General features: G+C 42.9%; 1 protein-coding gene across 8 annotated transcripts; it reads left to right on the top strand.

Moving 5' to 3' along the window:
• The first annotated feature begins 119 nt into the window (after window positions 1-119).
• LIG4 (DNA ligase 4) lies at window positions 120-11,573 on the top strand. 8 transcript variants are annotated; one of them, XM_039526069.1, is made up of 3 exons: window positions 120-344; window positions 1,200-1,271; window positions 5,117-7,912. In XM_039526069.1, exon 3 carries the CDS (start codon window positions 5,134-5,136, stop codon window positions 7,873-7,875), a length of 2,742 nt encoding a protein of 913 aa, XP_039382003.1. In that variant the 5' UTR covers window positions 120-344; window positions 1,200-1,271; window positions 5,117-5,133; the 3' UTR covers window positions 7,876-7,912. The 8 variants fall into 8 exon arrangements, 6 of the variants coding, with proteins under 6 accessions (XP_039382003.1, XP_039382021.1, XP_039382011.1 ...); XM_039526077.1 differs by having other exon boundaries at window positions 122-276; XR_005594562.1 differs by lacking the exon at window positions 5,117-7,912 and adding an exon at window positions 11,266-11,573 and having other exon boundaries at window positions 145-276.
• Window positions 11,574-14,219: the final 2,646 nt, after the last annotated feature.

Here is a 14,219-nt window from a genome sequence, read left to right as displayed (position 1 = left end):
ACTTCAACCACCGCCGCTTCCGGGAACGAGACCCCCGCCGCAGCCACTTCCGCTTCCGGGGTCAAAGGCATCATTGTGGCACCTCCCCCGACCCGATACTAGAACTATTGCGTAGGCCGGAACCAGCATGGGATGAACCAACCCCCGGGGTGTACGAGCTAGTCCCGGCCGGGACTGAACCACCGCGCGCGGGGAAGGGCCTCGACCTGGCGTCGTCGGGAAACCCCCCCCCCCATCTTCCGAATGGGCGGGTCCGAGGAACGAGCTTCCGGGGCGGTGCGTGCTCCCTAGTGACGTGTGGTGACGTGTGGTGGGGCAGGAGCTGGGCTCGTTGCTGGTGGTGGGTGAGTTGGGTAGAGGGGGGGCGGCGGGTCAGGGTCTGCGCTGGGGCCGTTGTGACGCAGCCGCGTTACCCGTACCGGCCGCTGGGCCCCCTCCCCCGCCAGGGCAGGGATTCCCCGCTGCCCCCCCTGCCCCCCCCGCGTCGCCCCGTGATTCCTCCCCTACCGAGAACCCCACAGCTGGGGGGGGGGGGTGTCCTCATGACCCCACCCCCATGCCAGATCCGCCGTCACGTCCCCCAGGGCAGGGGCTCTGTGCGCACCCGCCTCTCCCCTCCCCCCACGGTTGTCACCGTTGCATTATTATCTGTAAACAATTCCGGGTGTCTGTGTGGGGAGCACGAGCAGAGCCGGGGCGGGCGATGGTTCTGCTGGGAAGTGTTCATGCTGCATCATCTGGTGGCTTGCTGGGCAGACCACTTTTGAAGGTGATTGAAGCCCTGGCTGTGCTAAAAACAGGAGGGCGGTGGGTGCTGTGTGTCCCTGATTTCTCCCCAAATCAAGAGGCGTCTGGTCACTTATGCCTACGGCGTTCTCAGATGTTTTGAAATTGATCGGTTGCAGCATTACCTCACCCACTCAGCTTGATGGCATTTCTGCCTGTTTGTGTGTAATATCTTTATAGGACCAACTTCTGTTGGTGAGAGAGAGGGCTCTTTACTCAGAGCTCTTCTTGAAGTCTGTGTAAGCTCAAAAGCTTGTCTCTTACCAACAGAAGCTGGTCTAGTAAATGATGTTCTCTCACCCACTTTGTCTCTCTAATATTCTGGTACCAACACAGCTATAACAACACTGTATACATCAAACGGAATGTAAGACCTTGCAAGCTTGGCTAATTATTATTAATTTGTGTTGCAGTGGATTGGGCCCCAAGCTGCCAAGTGCTGGACACACAACACAGAAGGTCGTTCTTGTCCAAAGATTCTCAGGGTATGTCCACACAACAGATTAAGCCTGGGTCTGAACCTGGGTTCAAGAAAAACCTGTGTGTCCACACTGTAGTTGTGCTAAACTAGAGCTCAGGCCCAGGACCCTGCAGGGTAGGAGGGTCTGAGCCCATGTTAAGCCAGGACCTAGGGTCCCTATTGGTTTCCTATATACATGTGGCCCTGGCTTGGCTCACATCTCGGGAGTCCTCCAGATGTATCTCGTGGTTCCTGGCAGCAGAGTGGCTGTGCTCTCCAGAAGGCCAGAAGCACCATTAATGCCTGGCCAAGTCCACTGTCCCTTCCTGCTCTTCCCTCCATCTTCTGTTCGCTGCTGTGTGGAACTTGCCCAGAGCAGGGAGCAAAGTTTCAAAGTGGGAGTCAGCTTCCAGGATGTTGGGGCTCATCCCCCTCTGGGCCAGGCTGAGCCAGGAGCTCTACTGCTTTCCCTCCCTTGCAGGGCAGCCTTCCCTGGGGCTGAGGGGGCGGTGCCCAGGTTGTGTGCACTTTCAGGACCGTGAGTGGGTGCCAGCCCCCAAACTTGCCTGCAGCTCTGGCTCCTCGCTGAAGCGTGGAGCTTGCCCGAAGCAGAGAGCAAAATTGACAAAGGAGAGGTGGCTCTTAACTGCTGGAATGTTGGGGGTCATCCCGTTCTGAGCTGCACTGAGCCAGGAGGTTTACCTTCCCTGTCCCTGCAGGGCAGCACTTGATCTCCGTTCTGCTCTTTGGCTTCCCTTGCCCTCCCTGGGGCTGTGCGTGCAGTAAGGTGACCAGATGTCCCGATTTTATAGGGACAGTCCCAATTTTTTGGGTCTTTTTCTTATATAGGTTCCTATTACCCTCCTTCCCCCCCCCCCCGTCCCGATTTTTCATATTTGCTGTCTGATCACCCTAGTATGCAGGGACACCCAGGCTGTATGCACTGACAGTGCATACAGCCTGGGTGGTGAGTGGGAAACAGCCCCAAAACTTCCCCACAACCTCCTAGGGTACAGAGGGGGCAGGGATAAGGGATCCCCACAGAGTGCTGGAGAAAACTGCACCCCAAGCCCTGAGGATGCACTTAACTGTTCTGCAGTCAGCAGCAGCCAGGCTCAGTGGGGAGAGGGGTGTCTTTTTCCTCTGATACCTTCATTTTATGTCAGACTTCAAAACAAACAGGAATGAATGAACAAATAAACACATCTTCATCGAACATCCAGTTTTAAAAATTAAGAATTGCAAAGTTTAATAGTTGACAGGCCTGGAGACTGATGTCCTAATTATACTCAGGTGCACGTGGGGATTTTCATTCCTATGTCTCAGCCTAGAGCTATAGAGCCCAATTCTCAGATTAGATGATAGTTCAGTATAAAGCCTTCTCAAACTGCAGTCGGTCTACTGACACAGCCACAGCCACCAAAGGAGCTAATTATGTGGTTTGTGTACTCGTGCTACTTGTGGCCATGAGTGCCATCAATAGCACCACCACAGTTAGGAAACAGAATGGGCAGTAGAGTTTTCCCACAATGCATGTGTTCCTAGGGCTAGAGTTTCAATACTGGGGCGGGGGGGTCTGGATACTATGACTTGGGACTGCGCACTGCAATGTGAATGCCAGAGCCCTAGGTTGGAGCATGAGTCAGAAAATTCTTAATCTGCGGTTAAAATGCACTGTAGATGCTCAAGCCCCAGGTTCCATGACACTGGTCAGCTGACTCAAGTCACACTAGCACTAGGCTTACATTTCTGTGTAGATGTAGTCACAGTGTAAGACCAGAGATAATAGGCATATACATCCAACAGACAGGGGTGTGTGTATATGTGTGTAGTTGTAATAATGCATGATTGTAGTGTTCCAACTCCCTAACCACTTGTCCACTTGAAGAAGTAAAGAGTAAAAGTTGAATCCTACTGTTTTTTGTGCCGGAGTCAAAATTCCACTCCCCAAATAAGGAACATCTTTAACCGCTATTAGTGTCCCCAAAAATAACAAAACCCAGCACATCTTGTGTCAAGGTTTCCTCCCCCACTCTGAACTTTAGGGTACAGATGTGCGGACCTGCATGGACCCTTCTAAGCTTAATTCCTAGCTTAGATCTGGTAACGCAGCCACCAGCCAGAAATCAGTGTCTGGCACACTTTCTGTCCCCCCAAAACACAGATCCAAACCCCTTGGACCTTAAAACAAGGAGAAATTAACCATTCCCCCCTTCTTTTCCCCCACCAACTCCTGGTGAGTTCAGACCCAATTCCCTGGATCTTAAAACAAAGAAAAATCAATCTGTTTTTTAAAAAGAAAGGTAAAAATCATCTCTGTAAAATCAGGATGGAAAATGCTTACAGGGTACTTAGATTCATATAGCCCAGAAGAAACCCCCTCTAGCCTCAGGTTCAAAGTTACAGCAAACAGAGGTAAAAATCCTTCCAGCAAAAAGAAACATTTACAGGTTGAGAAAACAAAAATAAGACTAACACGCCTTGCCTGTGCTACTCACAAGTTTGAACATGAGAGACTGATTCAGAAAGATTTGGAGAGCCTGGATTGATGTCTGGTCCCTCTCAGTCCCGAGAACAAACCCCCAAAACAAAGAACACAAACAAAGAACTCCCTCCACCAACATTTGAAAGTATCTTGTCCCCCTATTGGTCCTCTGGTCAGGTGTCAGCCAGGTTTACTGAGCTTCTTAACCCTTTACAGGTAAAAGAGACATTAACCCTTAACTATCTGTTTATGACATCTTGGCACTAGAAAAATACAGAGCAGGGAGTGGACATGCAGATTTCTGTGTCTCCTTCTCCAAAGTTGGGTTTTAGGTGATGGAATTAGGGGGGTTGGGTGCCAAATTTGGCAGGATGCATCACTTTCTGTTGGGCTGTGGCTTTTAGCCATGCCTCAACATGATCAATAGTAACTACCTAAGAACCATCTAATCATGTACTGCTAACCTGCACTATATTTAAATCTGTCTCAGAGATGCAAGACTAATTCATTACTATCCCTTGAACCATCTGATACCTCAGCTTAATTGAAAATAAGAAATGATTAAATGTCATAGACAGTCCTATTATATGATGCAAGATTTCCTCTCAAGTATGGGAGTCTGGATAGAAGAGAGAGGATGGTTTGAGGCTAAGGCTGGGTGGCAGGAGATCTTGGATCAATTTGAAGGTCTGCTACAGACTTTTATGTGTCCTTGGGTTAATGAGACTTATGTTCCTAAGTGCCTCAGGATATGTCTACACTACAAGTGCAATGGCAGCACAGCTATAAATGCTGCAGTTATGCCGCTGTAGTGTTGACACTCACTTTAGTGACAGAAAAGGTTTTTCTATTGCTGTAGGAAATTCTTCCCCTCAAGAGGTGGTAGGTTATCCTAACTATGTTGAACAGATCATGAAATTTTTTCATAGCCCTGAGCGATGTAGCTATGTTGACGTATGTTTTAGGTATAGACCGAGCCTTAGTAACTTTTGATAGTGGCCCTTATGCTCCTAAATCACTTAAGCACTTTCAAACATTTTACCTGTAATCTCATGGTGCCTCCGTTCCCTATCAGTAAAAATTGGATAATATTTCTTTTTTCCGTCCTTTTAACTGTCTTGTCAATGTAAAATGTATTCTCTTTAGGGATTTACTGCATTTTTTTTTCAGAGCCTAGCACAGGAGGGCCCTGATTTCAGTTGGGGTTGTGGGGTGGTATTGTAATATAGGTGATGATAATAACGGTAGTTAAACTAAGTGTAGCAATATCTACTGATTGTTCTATGCAAAAGTAATTTTTAAAAACCTACGTAATTCTTTTGAGAAATAGGGCAATTTGGTGGTATGTTTTCTTTCACTTGAAATATTTTTGGCTTTTTTTATAGTGAAAAAGTGAATCCTGATGTCTTCCTCACCTACTTCACAATCTTCTCCTAAACGAACTGTGGCCTCAGTAGTTCCTTTTGCAGATCTGTGTTCAATTTTAGAACGAATACAGAAATGTAAATCCCGGCCAGAGAAAATCAAGTATTTCAAGGAATTTTTAGATTCATGGAGGAAATTTCATGATGCTCTTCATAAAAAAGAGAAAGATGTCACAGACTCTTTTTATCCAGCAATGCGACTTATTCTTCCACAATTGGAAAGAGAGAGAATGGCTTATGGAATTAAAGAAACCATGCTTGCTAAGCTCTATATTGAACTGCTCAATTTACCCAAAGAAGGAAAAGATGCCCTAAAACTTTTAAATTATAGAACACCTACTGGCTCCCATGGAGATGCTGGAGACTTTGCAATGATTGCCTATTTTGTATTGAAACCGAGGTGCCCAAAACAAGGCAGACTGACCATACAACAGGTGAATGAGCTGTTGGATTCAGTTGCTAGTAATAATGCTGCCAAAAGGAAGGACCTAGTAAAGAAAAGTCTTCTTCAGTTAATAACTCAGAGCTCAGCACTTGAACAAAAGTGGCTGATCCGGATGATTATAAAGGATCTAAAACTTGGTGTTAGTCAGCAAACCATATTTTCCCTTTTCCATCCTGATGCTGCTGAGTTACACAATGTCACAACTGACCTGGAGAAAGTTTGCAGACAATTGCATGACCCTTCTGTATCACTCAGTGATGTTTCCATCATGTTGTTTTCTGCCTTTAAACCTATGCTTGCTGCTATTGCTAATGTCCAGCAAATTGAGAAACAAATGAACCACCAAAGTTTTTACATAGAAACTAAACTAGATGGTGAACGTATGCAGATGCACAAAGATGGAGATGTATACAAGTATTTCTCCCGTAATGGGTTTGATTATACTCAGCAGTTTGGTGCTTCTCCCCTTGAAGGTTCATTAACTCCATTTATTCATAATGTGTTTAAAAATAGTATACAAAACTGCATTCTTGATGGTGAAATGATGGCCTACAATCCCAATACACAAACTTTTATGCAGAAGGGAAACAAATTTGACATAAAAAGAATGGTAGATGATTCTGATCTGCAGACATGCTTTTGTGTGTTTGATGTATTAATGGTTAATGATCAGAAGTTGGGTCATGAGATACTAAGCAAAAGATATGAGATTCTAAATGAGCTGTTTACACCAATAACAGGCAGAATACACATAGTGCATAAAACACAGGCTAGCACCAGGAAAGAAGTAGTTGATGCTTTAAATGAAGCAATAGATAACAGAGAAGAAGGAATCATGATAAAAAATCCTATGTCCGTTTACAAGCCAGACAAACGTGGGGAAGGCTGGTTAAAAATCAAACCAGAGTATGTCAATGGGCTCATGGATGAACTAGACCTATTAATTATTGGCGGTTACTGGGGAAAAGGTTTGCGTGGTGGCATGATGTCTCATTTTTTGTGTGCTGTTGCTGAGACTTCCCCTCCTGGCGAAAAACCATCTGTCTTTCATTCTATTTGTCGTGTTGGTTCTGGTTACACTATGAAGGAGCTATACGATCTTGGTTTGAAATTGGCCAAACACTGGAAGCCTTACCGTAAAAGAGATCCTCCCTGTAATATTTTGTGTGGAACTGAGAAGCCTGAAGTCTACATCGAGCCTTGTAACTCAGTCATAGTTCAGATTAAGGCAGCGGAGATTGTTACTAGTGATATGTACAAAACTGATTGCACTTTGCGATTCCCTCGAATTGAGAAAATAAGAGAGGACAAAGAGTGGCATGAATGTATGACTTTGGATTTCTTAGAACAGCTCAGAGGTAAAGCATCAGGGAAGCTAGCATCTAAGCACCTTGATATGGGTGATGATGAACCACAAGAAAAGAAACGGAAAACTGTACCAAAGGTTAAGAAAATAATTGGAATTATGGATCATTTTAAAGCCCCTGATCTTTCCAATGTAAATAAGATTTCTAATATATTTAAAGACGTTGAGTTTTGTGTTATGACTGGAACAGAAAACCATTCAAAATCTGAACTGGAAAGTAAAGTAGCAGAAAGTGGTGGTAATGTGGTACAAAACCCTGGACCAGACACTTACTGTGTTATTGCAGGAATTGAGAATGTCAGAGTAAAAAATATTATATCTTCCAACAAGCATGATGTTGTGAGAGCAGAGTGGCTTTTACAGTGTTTTGAAACAAAAATGTTCGTACCATGGCAGCCTGCCTTCATGATTCACATGTCTCCAGATACAAAACAACATTTTGCATGTGAGTATGATCGTTATGGTGACAGCTACACAGCAGATACAGATGTGACCCAACTAAAGGAAGTATTCTCAAGAATTAATAATAAAAATGATGAGAAGATGCCTCTGGACATGATTGCTGACTTAGAAGAACGTTATTTGTGGAATAGCTCTCCACTCTGTATGTTCAGGCAAAATACCATTTATCTGGACCTTTATGCTGTTGTTAATGACCCCAGTACCAAGACCCATGGAACAATGCTATCAGTTAGAGCTTTGGAGCTACGTTTCCATGGAGCAAAAATAGTCTCGCAGCTAAAGGAGGGTGTGTCCCATGTAATTATAGGAGAAGATCATACCCATGTGAAAGAGATAAAAGCACTTAGGAGAACATTTGAGAAAAAATTTAAAATCCTATCTGAGCTGTGGGTAACAGATTCAATAAAGGAGGGGAAGTTACAGAATGAAAATCCATACCTAATTTAAAGCAGGTTTTAACTAGAAGTAAAGGCATTGTGATTAACTTGGTGGACTCAAGATTTGGTGAGGTCTTCCTGCATGTTTCCAGGTGTATACCTAACCTATAGTTAAAGAGTAGCTCTAATTTTTATATATTTGAAAAGGAAAGGAAGCATCTGCTGTGCTGGGGAAGGAGGGAAAGACTTCAGACTACATTACACGGTGGGAGGAAATGTCCAGTGCTAAAGAAATAATTACGTGCTTTGTGTTTTACAAAGATCTCCCATAGGAGATTGTTTTACTTATAGCTATGAAGATAATCTTATACCACTGACAAAACTTGCCTTTATTTAAACACTGGCTATTTTATACCATTTGATCTTTCTGAGGTGTGAGATTGAACTTTTAAATCAATAATATTTAAAGAGAATATGCTATTGAATAAAGAAATTACAAAAAGCCTCTTAAACCAAAGCATTAACACAGTTAAATGTTTTTATACAGTTCTACATTAATCATTAAATAGTGATAGTACTATATAAATTTTAACATTCTGAAGTAGATATTTAACACGTTTGAAAACTTTTGGAATCTATGCTGTGTGTAAATTTAGAGAAAGTGAGTTTCATGCATTTTAAGGATATTTTTTCCAATTGTTTAAAACAGATCTTTAGAACTTTCATTAAGTGTTAAACATAACATCAATCATAATTGTATAGTCATAACTACAATTTAAAAAAAATATTTGTATATACTCTAAAAGCTGTGAAATTTGCCATTCCTTCATTGTATCACAACTGTAATTATTTTTGTACTTAACATGAATAGGGGGTTGCAAACTGGGTCCTTTAAATAACACTTCAATTTCAATAAGACTACTTGTATAAGTGCTACTGTGTTAGTAGATGTAGGCCTGGATCCAAAGATTTAGTTGAAGGGTGAATAAAATATCAAAGTAACTTGTATATTGAAAATATGCACATATTTAAAAACTTGGGTGACATCCCGACCCCATACAAGTCAAAGGCAAATCGCCTATTGACCTCAATGAAGTCAGGATTTCTACCCTGATTTCAGCTTACCTTTCTATAAGTGATGATATATCAGTTACTTTAAGTTATTCAGTAATGTATAGCATTTTATTTCCAAATACACTTCAATTTTAATCAAGACTTTGTATTGAATGCTTGAAATAAAGATCTATATTTTTTTATTCCAGTCTGAAATGTTATTTTAATGGGAAAATATTTCTCTAATGGAGGGAAAAAATACATGAACCTTTAGTGGCTGATCCTGCCCTATTAACGTAAATAAGACTTTAGCCATTAACTTCAATGGAATCATGATCAGGTGCCACATAACAGTATTTGACTATATGGATTTTTCAAGAACAGTTACATAAATAATTAGGAACATTATATCAAAAGCCAAATAGGAAGAAAGTATGTTTCTCATTTTTTTGCTTCCTTTTTATTAGTATAAACATGAAGGGCTAACTGTACAAATTATTCTTTAGTTAATTTAGTTTTTTAAAATAAACATTATAATCACACACTTTTTTCTTAGAATGTAGTTTACCAGATGAATCATTAAACTGTAGAATACATGAATCCATTGGTTTTTGTGCACTAAAAATACTAAAAGATAATGGATTTATTAAAATGGAAAAATTGTATACCAGCAGAAAATAGATACTCATTCATAAGCCAAATATTTTTGGTAAAAAAGTGACACATCAAAGAGAAGGGGTCGGCTTATAAATGGATCCACACCAAAATTTGATGGTTTCAAACTTTATGGAATCATTGAATTGAATATCTACTACATTGTTTTGTTTACTTGGAGCGTCTGCAGGCATGGAGCCCCTCAGCTCCCTGTGGCCGTGGTTTGCCATTCCAAGCCCGGGAATGGACTGGGAATGGCGAACCACGGCCACAGGGAGCTGAGGGGCTCCATGCCTGCAGATACTCCAAGTAAACAAAATGTCTCAACTCACCAGTGGCTTACCCTAATGGGCCGGGAGCCAAAGTTTTCCAACTACTGAAACATAGGGTAACCTTATGAAAGGGTCATACATTTTTTTGTTATTTTTACCTAGACATTTTGGGGGATCGACTTATAAACGAACGGGCTAATGAAGAAGTTTATACGGTACATAACACTCCTAACACACAATCATCTTAAAAGGTCCCTTACAATGCAATACAATTTACTTTATTAGCTCATTATTAATGGTAATGTGTAATGGAAAGCATCATAACAGATTTAATACGTGAGAATTTCCAACACCAAAATGTGTTTTCTCATTTTTTTAAAATCTGAATGTATTTAAGTTTTTTTCTCCTCACCTTATCTATTAAGCCATTTTTAACTTTCAAGAAAAATATTTTGCCTTAATCCCAAGTATGATATACTACAAACAAAAAGGGGAGGAGTGTGGTCTTGAAGGTCAAAAATAAAACTTGGAACAATCTGCTGGCACCTGTTCCATGGAGTTGCTACTGGAAACATCATAATGCATACAGATATTCCAGATTGAATCACTGTTTGTAGGTTTCTTGACCCTATTAAGGGTTTATCTCTATATTCATTTCATACTCATACAATGAAATACAAAGTGCAATAAAATCAGTTTAATCCTAATTGTAGTTCACTTTCACCCAAGCTGCCTTCCACTTTCAAATTCTCAACCAGTTCCTCCCTATTTGTCAAAATCAAATCTAGAACAGCGTCTTCCCTAGTAACTTTCTCCACCTTCTGAACTAAAAATATATGAGGGCCATCAAGCCCCCAGGAATGGTTTATCACTCTGCAAAGTGGTACTTTTAGAGGGAGACCTGGTAGAGAGGATTTTGATGCTGCTTAGGTTCAAGTATGGTACAAGAGCAAATCCTGGGTGTTTTAACAGGAGTGTTATGATGTTTGGGGGTCACCCAGATCAGTAAGACATTTGGTCACTGCTAGCCTTCTAATGTTGGGTACCCTTATGCTATGCTACTATAGCTGAGAGCTCCGATAATAGTAGCAAGCTTTTAAGCAAAAAAAATCTAACACGCTTCCACCTGCCTAGTTACTCCTTGCAGAGTGACTCCAACAGCCCTTCTGGTCCTGAGTCTCCCCAGATTAATCCCCCAAATTCTTAACTACCTTACATCCCCTTCTGCTTTGTCACCCCCTATGATGTGAAACCTGTTCCCAGTTATCTTTCCACTTGGAGCCACCCACCCAGATTGTACAACAGAAACCTGCTTAGGATAAAAATAACAAAAGGTTTATTTAATAGAAAAATCATGGTTTTAAAGATGAAATAATAAGGAAAAGCAAACACATACAAGGTACACAGAAAATAGCTAATATAGGTTGCATCTTTATTATTAAATTCCCTTCTCTAACAAGTTACCTATTGCCTTTGAACAGTTTCCAAGTGTGCTGTTTATCAGAGAAGATGTGGTGCTAGCAGCTAACTGAGCTCAGGTCAAGACCTCAAGGCAGTGTTAAGTGTCCAAATTCACTTGTCTGTTAAATGTTAACGTTATTCCCTACCTTTGTCTATAACCGGCTGAATGCTATTTACATTGTATATGTATCCTGTATGATGTATACTAATGCAACTAAATTAACCTGTTGTTGTAATGTCCTTTTTCATGTCTGTATCCTGTGCTTAATTAAACTTAAATCAAAGGATGTATTAGCATTTAGATGATTTAATTAATGTATGAAAACTAGTGAAATGCTAATGTTGTCTTCATTTACCTGAAACTTGTTGATTTACCTATAGACCATTTTACTTTTCAGAGTCTGAATGGCCTTTACTAAATACATTATCTTTGAATGGCTGTTGAATGTTAAACAATGATGATCACAAACTGTCTGCATTTGCTATTCATAGAAGCCCATGCAGAGAAGATGCCTGTCAGCTTGCTAGCCTATTTCAACCATAAAGGGGTAGCCTTGGGAGCAATCCTTACCTCTGATCCATCTGAATGCTGACAGGGAGGCTCCAGGTGTCAGATAGAACATAAGAACGGCCTTACTGGGTCAGATCAAAGGTCCACCTAGCCCAGTATCCTGTCTTCCAACAGTGGCCAGTGCCAGGTGCCCCAGTGGGAATGAACAGAACAGGTAATCATCAAATGATCCATCCCCTGTCGCCCATTCCCAGCTTCTGGCAAACAGAGGCTAGAGACGCCATCCCTACCCATCCTGACTAATAGCCATTGATGGACCTATTCTCCATGAATTTACCTAGTTCTTTTTTGAACCCTGTTATAGTCTTGGCCTTCACAACATCCTCTGGCAAGGAGTTCCACAGGCTGACTGGGCATTATGTGAAAAAATACTTCCCTTTGTTTTAAACCTGCTGCCTATTAATTTCATTGGTGACCCCTAGTTCTTGTGTTACGAGGGGTAAATAACATTTCCTTATTTACTTTCTCCACACCAGTCATGATTGTATAGACCTTTATCATATCCCCCTTTAGTCATCTTTTTTCCAAGCTAAGAACTCCCAGTCTTATTAATCTCTCCTCATATGATGATGATGTTCGTCCATCGTTTTCGAAGAAGACCTTAACATCTATCAGGTTGTGAGCTGTCCACGGTGCGTCCGCAAATGGCTGGTAAGGCCAATACGGGCACGAAATGTTCTGCCACATGTCGGGTAGACATGTGTGGGCACCACTGTTACAACATTTGCAGCTCTGGCTTTACGGAGTGCTCGCTTCTCTTGTGCTAGGGTTATCCTTCTGGCTTCAGATGTCTGGCAGCCTTGATGGATCAGCGTACGCCATGTCGATCGGTCTTGTGCCAGGGTTTCCCAGGAGGTGATGTTGATATCCAGGGACTTAAGAGAGGCTTTCAGCGTATCTTTGTATCGCTTCTTTTGTCCCCTGTGCGATCGCTTTCCTTGAGACAGCTCACCATAGAAGAGCTGTTTGGGGATGCGGTGGTCTGGCATCCTTGCAACATGGCCTGCCCAGCGTGTCTGGGCTTTCATAAGCAGAGTGTAAACTGACGGCAGGCCTGCTCTGGAAAGGACTTCTGTGTCAGGCACCTTATCCTGCCACCGAATCCTCAGAAGTCTGCGGAGGCAAGTCGTGTGGAAGTGGTTCAATTGCCTAGCGTGCCTCCTGTATACAGTCCAGGTGTCACTGGCATACATCAAGGTAGTTAGCACTACTGCTTAGTAGACTTTAAGCTTTGTAGCAAGGCTTATTCCACGGCAGTCCCACACGTTGGTCAGCAGTCCGCCAAATGCAGAGCTTGCCTTGGCGATTCTGCAGTTGACCTCGATGTCAATTGTCACTGCGTGGGAGAGGGTGCTGCCAAGGTATGTAAATTGGTCCACTGCTTGCAGCTTCTGCCCCTTCACTGTGATGGTGGGCTCTTGGTGTTGGGCTTTCGGAGCTGGCTGGTGCATCACTTCGGTTTTCTTTATGTTGATAAGAAGGCCGAAGTTATCGCATGCTGCTGCGAATTTGTCCATGCTGGCTTGCATTTCCTGCTCTGATCCAGCATTCAGGGCACAATCGTCAGCAAAAAGGAGGTCTCGTAGCACAGTCTCCTTTATCTTGGTGACAGCCTGGAGTCTTCGCAGGTTGAACAGTTTCCCATCAGTCCTGTATCTCAGGCTGACTCCCAAGGAACTGTTCTGAAAGGCGTCTGACAGCATGGCTGAAAACATCATGCTGAACAGGGTCGGTGCCAACACACACCCTTGCTTGACGCCATTTGTGACGGGAAAGGCCTCTGAAGCTTCTCCGTCGTCCAGAACATGAGCCGTCATGCCGTCGTGGAATTGACGTACCATCAGGATGAATCTATCAGGGCACCCAAACTTTGACATGATACGCCACAGACCTTCACGACTGACAGTGTCAAAAGCCTTAGTGAGATCCACAAAGATGGTGTACAGTTCACGATTCTGCTCTTGACACTTCTCTTGGAGCTGTCGGACTGCGAAGATCATGTCCACAGTGCCACGCTCTTTACGAAAGCCGCACTGTGTCTCGGGTAATAGACCCTGTTCCAGGTGGTCAATCAGGCGATTCAGCAACACTCGTGCAAAGATCTTGCCTGCGCTGGAAAGCAATGATATTCCTCTATGATTGTCGCAGACTTTTCGATTTCCTTTCCTCTTATAGAGGTGTACGATGGACGCGTCTTTCAATTCCTGAGGGATAGACCCTTGATTCCAAAAGGACTGAAACAGTTGAGTGAGTTTGTCAACAAGCACTGCACCACCAGCCTTATAAACTTCTGCTGGGATCGCATCAGATCCTGAGGCCTTGCCACTGGACAGCTGGCTAGTGGCCTGTAGGATTTCAGTCTCTGATGGTGGGACGTCCAGACTGTGGTTGATATCCGCCTGG

Source organism: Mauremys reevesii, linkage group 1 (genome assembly GCF_016161935.1).
Source record: "Mauremys reevesii isolate NIE-2019 linkage group 1, ASM1616193v1, whole genome shotgun sequence".
Lineage (NCBI taxonomy): Eukaryota > Metazoa > Chordata > Testudines > Geoemydidae > Mauremys > Mauremys reevesii.
Note: the sequence above shows the minus strand (reverse complement) of the source record. Positions and strands in the feature narration are given on the sequence as shown.

Bases quoted from the DNA above. Each gene is read 5' to 3' on its own strand.
- LIG4 (XM_039526087.1), top strand. From the start codon at position 5,134: ATGTCTTCCTCACCTACTTCACAATCTTCTCCTAAACGAACTGTGGCC.